Source organism: Sceloporus undulatus, chromosome 2, assembly GCF_019175285.1.
Source record: "Sceloporus undulatus isolate JIND9_A2432 ecotype Alabama chromosome 2, SceUnd_v1.1, whole genome shotgun sequence".
Taxonomy (NCBI): domain Eukaryota; kingdom Metazoa; phylum Chordata; class Lepidosauria; order Squamata; family Phrynosomatidae; genus Sceloporus; species Sceloporus undulatus.
The window spans coordinates 150,814,898-150,825,712 of NC_056523.1; the positions used below are offsets into that span (position 1 = coordinate 150,814,898).

The 10,815-nt window shown below is 42.5% G+C and overlaps 1 protein-coding gene across 3 annotated transcripts in view; it reads left to right on the forward strand.

Moving 5' to 3' along the window:
* The window catches only part of CDC42EP4 (CDC42 effector protein 4), a 34,269-nt gene extending 29,401 nt beyond the window's left edge, over positions 1 to 4,868 (forward strand). For all 3 annotated transcript variants that reach the window (XM_042454707.1, XM_042454708.1, XM_042454709.1), the window contains one exon: positions 1,757 to 4,868. In XM_042454707.1, coding sequence (XP_042310641.1) covers positions 1,891 to 2,919 — 1,029 coding nt within the window. In that variant the 5' untranslated portion in view covers positions 1,757 to 1,890 and the 3' untranslated portion in view covers positions 2,920 to 4,868. The remainder of the gene's footprint in view (positions 1 to 1,756) is intronic.
* The last annotated feature ends 5,947 nt before the right edge of the window (positions 4,869 to 10,815 follow it).

The following is a 10,815-nucleotide window of genomic DNA, read 5'->3' on the forward strand; positions in this document are numbered from 1 at the left end:
GTAGTTCTTGAACCGATGTTGAAATCTGTGAAGTCAAGATTGACCACAGAGCATGACAGGACAAAAAAAGAGGGGCAAGAAACATTGTGTACTATGTGCAGCAAGTGTATAAATGCTAATAGTACTGCCAGAATCTTGCCTACAAAAAACGTCAGCCAGATCTCATGGTTTGAGGAAGTTTTGCTTTTATGGTTGAAGGCGGGTAGTGGGTACTGACCTCTGTGCCATATTTATATATCAGGGTTACAGGGGAAATCAGATAAGAATGTAGACAGGAGGCTCTGAGTAGAATGAAGAGGTTTAAACGGGGGCAGGGGGAGGGAGAGAGGAGAATTGGTGAAAGTGAGCACCATTCTCTCAGCCGAGCCATGCTTTGGAGAGGCAGGGGGCTGGGAAAGATGTGTCAGATGCTCTTCACTTTAATTGCCAACATGCGCCTTAGCCACATTCTCTGGGAGCAAGACAGACGTTCATTCTCATTCTTCTCTGTGAGAGTGATGGCTGCTCCACTGAGCATGTAAAACTGCCTCCAGCAGTAAGTCAGGTTACTTCAAGGGGAGGGAGAAGAAATTGCCTCTTTCTTGAAGTGCACTCTTCTCTCCCTGCCCCATCCTGCTTCTTTCATGTGCCTCCCTCCCCCTAGAGCCTTTAACAAAGCCTTTTCTAGTTTCTTTGCTTCTTGGATATCATTGCCATTGAGATTTGAAATTAAAGTGCTTGTCTTATGAGTGCCAGTCCTCTATGATATAAAGCCACTATTCAGATTGAAGAATACACTGTCAGGACACCACCAACCCCTAGGGTTCTGTGGTGAAAGCAGTTCTCCCATGCCCCGCACAATACAGGAGCAATTCAAGCCTATGCTCCAACTAAGTAGAGGGAGAACAGTGTCATTGCTTGAACATGAGGGCAGAATATGTGTCCTACTTTACAGAGGTCAGACTTCCATTTGGAGACATTTTCTACTGTAGTAATGGGGGTGGGGCCATTGGGTATGCCAGCTAGAGTTATGACCTGAATCATAGTCTGTCCGCATCTGGATGACCAAATTATTGTTGTTGTTATCATTATTATTATATTTCATTTTTATAGCGCTGTAAATGTACACAGCGCTGTACATACAAATGATCAAATCAATAAAAATGAAATCTGCCAGTGGCATACAATCTACAAATAAGCCCAGTTAGAGCTCATGAACCTTAAGGAAAGACAACAGAGGTATTGATGGGTGCTGATCATGAGCTAAACACCTGGGTGGCCGATTGCACCTGCATGTAAGTCACCTGGTCAAGATCATTCCTGTCATGGTGAGATGTATCTGTGCATATAAATTAGCACATGAGGCATGAGCCGGATTCTGCAGCAACATTCTTCATGTGTTGATCTTCAGGAGTCTTCTCTTCCCTTGTTTGCTTGACAAGGTTGAAGGAGGGGCTTTTGGACAGATTTTTTCCAACACTCTTGTCTGCTTCCTTTTCGTGAGCTGAGATAAGAGGACTTTGTTTTTTACAAAACGGCCAAATTTCTTAAGGAGCTTCACATTCTTAAGGAGCATTTGGTTGACCACTTGATGATATATTATAGGCCACACTAATGAACATTTAGTTTCTGAACTGTGTTAAAGGTGAAAGGATAGGGGCTGTAGGAACTGTGCTCTCATTCTACCATAGTAATTCTATCCAAAGGTACAGAAAAGATGATGCTTCTGTTTTCTGGATGAATTTTAACTCTCTCCTTTCTTATGTCTGTGTTTTAGGACTGGACTACTTAAAAGCCAGTAAGAGGTTTGAGGCCTTTCTCTGAGACTCCAGCAGTATAACCTCGCCTCTTTGGAACTGAAAGGAATTTACTCTAATTTCTGTACATAAGGAGATCACACTTGTCACAAAGATGCCTATTTTGAAGCAGCTGGTGACAAATTCTGCTAATTCCAAGCGCCGCTCTCGGGCTGATCTGACAGCCGAGATGATCAGTGCTCCCCTTGGAGATTTCCGTCACACCATGCATGTTGGCCGGGCTGGTGATGCCTTTGGAGATACCTCCTTTCTCAATAGCAAGGTTGGGGAGGGTGAACAGGAGGTCACAGAGGAGACAAGTTCTTCATCCAAACCTGGCCTGCTGTCACGGAAATTCCGGAGCAGCAAACGGTCTCAATCTGTGACACGTGGCGACCGACGGGACATGTTGGGTTCTCTGAGGGATTCAGCCATTTTTGTGAAGAATGCAGTCTCTCTGCCTCAGCTCACTGAGAAGGAAACAGACAAGAGTGGTGGGAAACAGATTCCTAAGAGCCTCTCCTCCAGCCCTGTCAAGAAAGCACTCGAAGAGAAGACTCCTGAAGAAAAACACATGAATGGTGCTGCTGCAGCTCTCAGCTCTGGACCCCACAGTCCTGGCTTGGAGGAGCGGGCTTTTGGTGACATAACTGACTTGCCCTTGGTGGTTTCCAAGAACAGCTATGGATTGAAGCATGCAGAGTCCATCATGTCTTTCCATATTGATCTGGGGCCATCTATGTTGGGCGATGTCTTGAGCATCATGGACAAGGATCCATGGGAGCAAGAGGATTCTGGTTATCATGGTGCAGAGGATACCCAAAAGGAAGCAGGTCCTGCAGAGGAATCACCAGCCCACTGGCTTAGCCAAGAATGCAAGCTTCCCCAGGATTCCTTGGCTCAGCATGACGACAGCAGAGCAGCAACGTACAGTCCTGGCTCTGCCCGTAGCATCACAAGTCGCCTGACTATGGACAGCAGTTCCATTTCCAGCTGTGCATCTGTGGGAGATGAACAGCGGAGTTCAGCCTCCAGAGGACAGAACCACAGCATTCCAGAGGATGCCAGGCATGACAACCCGGTGAAACAGCCTGACAAGGAATTCTGCTTCATGGATGAAGAAGATGATGAGATAAGAGTATAAAGAATGTGACAACCATGCCACGTTTAATTTGCATTAGGAAAGAACAACTGGCAGCTGATTCTGGAATAAATGGTACTGCTGGAAAAGTGGCTAAATGCTTTTGCCAGCATTCTCAGTCTTCGGTTTTCAAACCCATCTCCCCACTATTTCCTTAAGCAGACTGCTGCAGGAAGGTTCCCCCCATGAGAGGATGACTTGAGGAAGGGGATCAAGGATCAAGCTGGGGGGAAAAAAGCATTTAAATAGCTTTTCTTATGTTTAAAGTAACCTTATTCCTATAATCTTGGTATTGACTAAATGAAATCACTCAAGAATCTTTGGAAAGACATTATTTCCAAGAAAGAATTCTCCACTGTAAAGAAACCTAAATGATAACAAAACAGATTTTGATTAACTTATCTACTGCCTGTTTAAAGCAATATAGAGCTGAATACTAGAACAAAGTTCAAAAACACTAGTTTCTCTATTAATATATTTCCATCTTTCGCATTTGTACTAGTACTCATAGGGTTGGTGAGATTTTTTCCCCCCTATTGACCAGGAAAATACCATTCTGGTCGTGGTACAACATTGAAGGATATTGTATACTTGTAGGAAGCAAATACACAAAGGAGCTTGAAAAAACTAGATCCTCCATATCTCCATGTTCAGATGCTAACAATTCTCTTCCTGCGGGCAGGCCTCTGGAAGATTTACAGACTTTGATATCTGGGAGAGACATTTCTTATTTTTGCTTTTTTTAAAATCAGCTGACAAAAACTCTTTACAACTACAAATTGTGGGGAGTGGGAAATACAGCTATCCTTTTTACATCACAGCTCTTTGGGTTTATAGAGGGGGTGCAAGATGAAATTTGTAAAAATGCTAGTATTTCCTGAAGTAGATAGCTTGTACTTTTTCTACTACTAAAAAGTGTCACCCTTGGAGATTATAACTTAGGTATCCCTTGAATATTCTTCATGATACTTTGCTTCAAGTTTGAAATTCCCTGGTGGGTAAGAGATGAATACTAAGAGCAGCTGCCCCATCCCAAAGTGAAGAAACTCTTCTCCCTGCCTCACTCTTTCCAGACTCTTTCTCTGTAAATAGGCAGAGCAGATGCCCTAAGATTTCTTTCTGTCAATAGAGGTGGTAACCATTACAAGTCCAAAGTGAAAAGTCCCAGAAGTAGCGAAATATGACACAGCTCCATCTTCTTTTAGCCGAATCTTGAAAAAGTCAACTAGGTTCGCTGAAGCACAAAGAACTTGGCACTCCCTGTTCCATGAGGAACCACATTGCTCAGTTCTCCTCCTTGAAACTGTTTTTAGGATCCTCCCACCTAATGCATTTGGGAGGTGTGCCTGTGTCCTTATAACCTACGCCCTACCCTTTTCCTTTTTCTTTTGGCCTTGCTTTACATTTTGCTGGGCGTTAAACACTAACTTTTGCCTTATTTTTGTTTTTTTAATTTTACCTTTTTGTTCATACTGTATATTAGACCTGCTCACCCCTTTGGGAGTAGTCTTTCTTCCTCTTTGGGGTTGTCTTTTATTGTGTGTGTATAGGTGTTTGTTCAGTGCATCTGTTGGAGGACTTTTAAAAAGTGGAACTATGTTTGTTTTTAATATACAAGGACATTAAAGTATAGTGAAGAAAAAGTATTTCCTGTAATCTTCTGGGAATTTTTTGTTTTGTTTTGTTTGTAATGTGGGTTTCTTTGTGTTTTTGCAGGGGAAGGGCTGGGGGCAAAACATTACTTAGATAAATTTTCAGTGTCCAAACTGCAAACTCCTAAACTGCATAACCCCACTTACTGGCTTACATTTCATTGAAAGTGCAATGGGGGAACAGTTTTTGGAACCTGCATGTCTGTTAGGCCAACATAGCAATGGTTTCTGAAACTCTCTCCCCCCCCCCAAGATTACCACAGGAAGTTACAGTATTAACTTGCAAGAGGTGGGAATTAAATAAAGAATTGTCATTTTTTTTCATATGTGCCCTCTTCTCTTCTTCTCTTCTGTTTATCACTGTCTGCTGGTTTGGTCAGAATAGTCTTTTCTATAGCCGAAGGATACAGTTTTGTGATAAGGAAAAGTCTATTTTATTTATTTAGCCCCTGCACCAGTAAACCACTTAGTGAAACTGTGCCTAGCATAGTATTCTATACTAATGCAGCATTAATTTATGGGCTCAGCTATCATACTGTCTAGATGGTTTAAGATTATACCAGGGGTTCGCAAAGTGTGGTCCTATGTTGTTGGACTGCAAATTCCAGCAAGTTTAGCCAGCATAGCCAATGGAGAGGCATTTTGGGAACTGAAGTCCCTCAACATTTAATTACCCAGCTCATAAACTATGCTTTCTATCAGCCCAAGTCAGCATATCCAATGTTTTGTAACTGTGGGACTTACAATCAAAAACATCTAGAGGTCACTAGACTGGGAAGGTTGCTTTAGAAATCCTGTTTTGTAGTCTTGAACCACAGGTACAAGCAACATGCACAGCATGCAGTGGTATGCACTCATGTCTACATATGATCCACTAATGTAAATGGAGGTTTTGCCTCTGTTTGATGGGCAGTCAAGGGACTGTTTCAACCCATGTACCTAATGTTTGCAGTCAAAAAGAGATTTATTACATTCTTGATAAATTGCTGTATATAGTAGATGGGGTATTATTCAGCATCATGGGTCACAAATTACGCAGGCCTCTTACAATCAAGTAGTGATTCAAATGAAATATTAGGCCAGCAACTTTCTTTTCAGATGCACCATGAGAACTCCACTGAGTAGAAGCTGGCCTGCTTTTACACTTCCTGGGAGGTGAGTTTGCATTCTCTATCTTCTAATCAAATAATTGAGCAGAACAGAAAACTCCTGTCTTCTTCAGTTACTTGCATCCCTTTGCATCAACCTATGTACTTCATGTCCTTTTGTTGTTGTTGTTTTTGGTAAACTTTAGCCACTTAACTTCTTGCAAGCGACATCTGAAACACCAGTCGAATGTGCATCTCAGCCACATGCAGTCAGTTACTGCTCCATTCCTGACCTTATCTGCCTTGCCCACAAAGCCTCCCCTTGTGTCATACAGGCTCCCTTGTTCCATAAAGACACTATTCAGCAATGCCGCAGGCACTGCGCGACACAGAGGAAGGGCAGGGGACCTTTGGGGCTGGTGGTTTCATAACTTTCTGTCCTCTCAAGCAGTGCTTATCTGATCCCTGTGTCCTTCTCCCATGTGCCATATCAGCCTATCAGTTAAGAATAATGGGAGTTGGTTTTTAGCAGCTGAATCTGGTGGAGAGTGAACTTGCTTCAGTTGTACTGTTATGCCATGCTGCCCTACTCTGCTTTCTACAGTCTGAAATGTTTAGAATCTTATTCAGGGCCTGTTATAGCAAACAAGGGATTAATTCTAATATGGACCTGTAGTGATAGTAGAGCCACGCCAAAGGTTCTCAAGGCCCTTTTTCCACTTCTCCAGCATGCTGCAAAGCCCAGTTTCTCTTCAGTAGGCAAATGTGTAAGTAGACAAAGTAAGATCTATGTGAGAGCTTATATCCAATACAATAGAAGTGCTAGCCTGGGACACTGATCCATTGTTCCGTGAAAGCAACAACAACAGCGGCAGCTGGCCGGGGGAGGCCATTATGCTCAGCTGAATGGCAGGTTAGTCTTCTGTTTCCTAAATAGCCAATGCTGTGGGGTGTGAACAGATGAAGGAAAGCTTTTCTTTGTGTTATGGGCTTTCCACAGAAGAGGGAAAGCTCTGGACTACAGGCGGGGCTGGAATTGTAGTTCTGAGATCATATGAAAGTGCGTGTGTGCGCGTCCAGACACACATATGGCTTGATGCATATGCAAAAGGGTCAGTGGATAATAGATGGTGCTCCCATTTAGGATAAATAAGTACAGCTTGTACTTTTGTATGTCTACAGCCAGTCCATGGGGAACCAACAGAGGGGCTTCCTGGCTTTTCATTGTGTTATCTGTGCTCCTGTTTTTCAAATTGTGATCATGTTTGAGAGCTGTACCTTTTGAAGGATTCTTGCATTCATTTTAACAGCTGGAACAAAGGTAACACATGCCTTAAAGTAAGGGCCTGGAGTTCTTTCCACCTGCTTGCACCAGCACACATGTATATTCAAAGAATGATAAGTTGACAAAATATGCAGTATGAAAGTGGTTTCCACAACTTATCACACTATCAGTTCACATTTTACCCAGGAGAGAACTGTGCAGAAAAGAAGGTTCATGGAGAGTCACCCGAGTGGCAAAATCAGCCCTTGCCCCAACGCTGTGCCCATGTGAATCTTTGTTATCCCAGCAAGCACAGATTTGTTTTGTTTTGTTTTTTGGAAATATGAAGTGCTTCATTAGGTAGAATGTTACAGGGAAGGCAAAGCTTTCCACCACTACAACTTGATGGCCTTGGCTTCCACCCACATTTGTGGTGACAGTGAAGTAGCTTATTGATTTTTAAAAATTTATTTAAAGTGTCATAGAATCATAGAGTTGGAAGAGACCACAAGGGCTATCCAGTCCAACCCCCTGCCATGCAGGAACTTAATCGTCACATTTGAAAAGCAATAGAATCCAACAAAATAACAACAACACCCTCCCCTCCTTGTCCCCTGCAACCCCCACTGAACTGTAAAGTCTGTAATGAACATGGCTGCACTATACTGGATTGGGAAATGTGGTGCTCTCTGGGTGATGTTGAATTAGAAGTCTATCTGGCCTAGCCAGTGGCAAGGAATGCTGTGAGGTACAATCCAGCAATGCCTATTGGCCTGCAGGATTCTTAATTCTGGAGTATACCCTGACTAGGGTGCCAGCCAGTTGTACCAAGGGGTCTTAAAGGAACAGCAGACCTGAGGCTACATGTGTTATTAAATGAGGAATCTCCACTGCTGTACTTACAACTTCCTAAGGTTCCTTTTTTTTCCCCTTGAGCATTTGTTCTGACTTATACCTGGAGAACTGGGGCATGCATGGTCTTGGAAAGCAAAGAAGAGTGCCAGAGGAGAAAGACCCATCCGTCTCAGAGGAGCACTGCAGTCCCTATCCTCTTAGACACCTGTCGTTTTCACTCTCTGGTTTGGGCATATCAACTTGCTGCAGGTTGACAGAGCAGAAAGCTAGCTGAAGAGGCAATTTATGAGAATGCTGCATTCCGCTCTAAATAGTAGACTGAAGAGGGAATGGATGCTGCCTCACGTGTAATGTAGTGGTTGGGATTTCAGGCTGAGATTTGGGAGACAGATTTATGTCCCTCCTGTGCCATGGAAACTTGCTGGGAAATCTTAAGACAGTCACACATTCTCATCCTCTCTGCCTGACCTGCATTGGGGGGGGGGGGGGGGCAGAGAGGAGAGTAATGAGCTCACTAGAGGATAGGATATGTGACCAAAAAATTGGCAAAAATAAGTATAGGTGCTGGAGGTTCAGTCATTAATGCCAAGATGAAATGGGTTTTTTGTTGTTTTTGTTTTTTGTTGTTGTTTTGGAAACGGAGAAGGCCAGACAAAGTTTTTAAGAAAGCTGTTCTCCCAGGTTTCATGATATCTGCTGCCACTGGCCTGACATATCCTAACCAATGCTACTTAAGTATTTGTAGGTATATTGCTTTTAAAGGAAGAGCTGGATACACTTGAATACTTCCTGTGGAGATCAGCGAGACTTAGAATTGGTTATATCTGATCTGAAAACTGAATACATGGAACAAACATAACAGAATAGTTTGCAAAACATGTTTTTGTTCTGTTCTCATTTAGCACTGCTACAATACTTAATAGAATCGTAGAGTTGGAAGAGAGTTCCTGCATGGAAGGGGGGTTAGACTGGATAGCCCTTGTGGTCTCTTCCAACTGTGATTCTATACTTCTCTCTCTTAACAAAAGTCACCCATTGGCCTTTTCAATTTCTCATCCCTTTAGCAGAGCCAGCCCCCAAATGTCCCTTCACATGAAGGAAAACTAGACCCATCTTTGTTCAAAGCAAACGTGTGATTTTTAATGCAGGCTGATTCTAGCTGAGTTTCATTACCCCCAAAAAAGCAAGGTTGTAATCACCTCTACCTACCCTTTAGGAATTGACTAGATATTCTTGGAGCCAGAAACTGGGGCACTTATCCTACTCCTCTTCTGTACTGCTTAGTCTTTTGTAATTTGTTTGCAGGTACTAGGTTAGATCTACAAAGTCATACTAATTTAACTCTCACTAATTTCAACAGACACACACATATATATATATATATAGGAGGCCATGAATATCTCTCAATCCATATATATATATATATCTAATATATATATATTAGAAATCTGCTACAATTGAAGAGTGAGGTGTAAGGAGGTAGGTGGACATCCCTCAACCATTTGACCACTAAAAAAGACACCAGATGTTTGAGAGGGGGTTCTAGCCCTACTTGTATGGCATAACTGTGTAGCAGCATTGGCTCTTATCACATGAACAAAATTTGAAGTTATCCCAGGGTCAATGTGAAGGCAATGCAGGTGCAATCATGGGGTTTCAAGTTTGTTTATCACACGACGCCAAACGCAATCAGGAACCATCTTAAACACAATCTGGGGTCATTCCAGGGTTAGGTAAAGTTTCAAGTTTGTTTATCACACGACGCCAAACACAATCAGGAGCCATCCTAAACACAATCGGGGGTCATTCCAGGGTTAGGTAAATTCAGGGGGAAAGGATGTACCTAACCCTGGAATGACCCCTGATTGTGTTTAAGATGGCTCCTGATTGAAACCCCATGATTGCCCCTGCATTCCCTTTACATTGATCCTGGATAACTTCAAATTTTGCTCGGGCCATTGTTTTCTCTAGTCACTAAGTATAGAAACAAAAAGTCTAGGGAGGATAAAAATGTAAAGCTCAGTAATTTTATTAAAACCAAGTAAACCAATCGGAAGCTAGAGAAATGAGAGAGATAAAAATGTATGCAAGCCTGTGGAGAGACGGCTTGTGTTGGCCTGTATGCCATGTCCTAATGTAACAAGGCTGGTGTTGCCATAAGTACTAGGATTGAGAACTGCAAATCCCAAATGTGTATCAAACAAAAGGAGGTGTCAAATATACAAAGTGCTAATGCAATAACGATAAATTGCCTTTACACCTCCCAGAAGGAAAATAAAAGAGATAGCACGTAAGCCCAATTACAATTGAAAAAATGAACTAACAAAGACCAAACGCTTTTCGACTTAGAAGTCTTCACAGTGGTCATGGTAAACTGCTCTTACAGCCTTGTAAAATATATAGTATGTTGGGACATCCAGTCGCAGTAGCAATTTGTTGGTCCTCTTGGACCTAGTATGGTACATCAGACTTGGATGTCCCACATGTAGAAACAAGCCCTGGGCCTGTCTGTCCACAGGTTTGCATACATTTATTTCTCTCTCTCATTTCTCTAGCTCCTATTGGTTTACTTGGTTTTAATAAAATTACTGAGCTTTACATTTGTATCCCCCCTAGACTTTTTGTTTCTATACCTGTTGTTTTGGGTTTAGGGTATCACCTCCTAGTTTTCCTCCTCCTCCTCCTCTAGTCACTAACCCAGTTACATATTTGGCAGGGGAGGCTGCAGAATTGTTCAGCCCATTATGTCTTTGTGAAAGTGCTGTGGTATCAGCCAAGATCTAAAATGACTAACATGTCTGACTCCTACTACTTTGTGATGGTTCCAGTAACCATCCCTGGGATCTTTGGAAGAGCTGCATCCTTCATAGCTGGAAGAAGATCTAAAGAATTAGACAGCCTGAATGCTTGGTGCAAGAGATAAATAGAAGTGCTATTAATCTGATGAAGCACTGATCAAAAGAAGAGGTGGACCCTGATGGACTTTCCACAGCTGTTATTTTCCATGCCAGTGAGAAAATTGTCCTGACATCAATTCTTG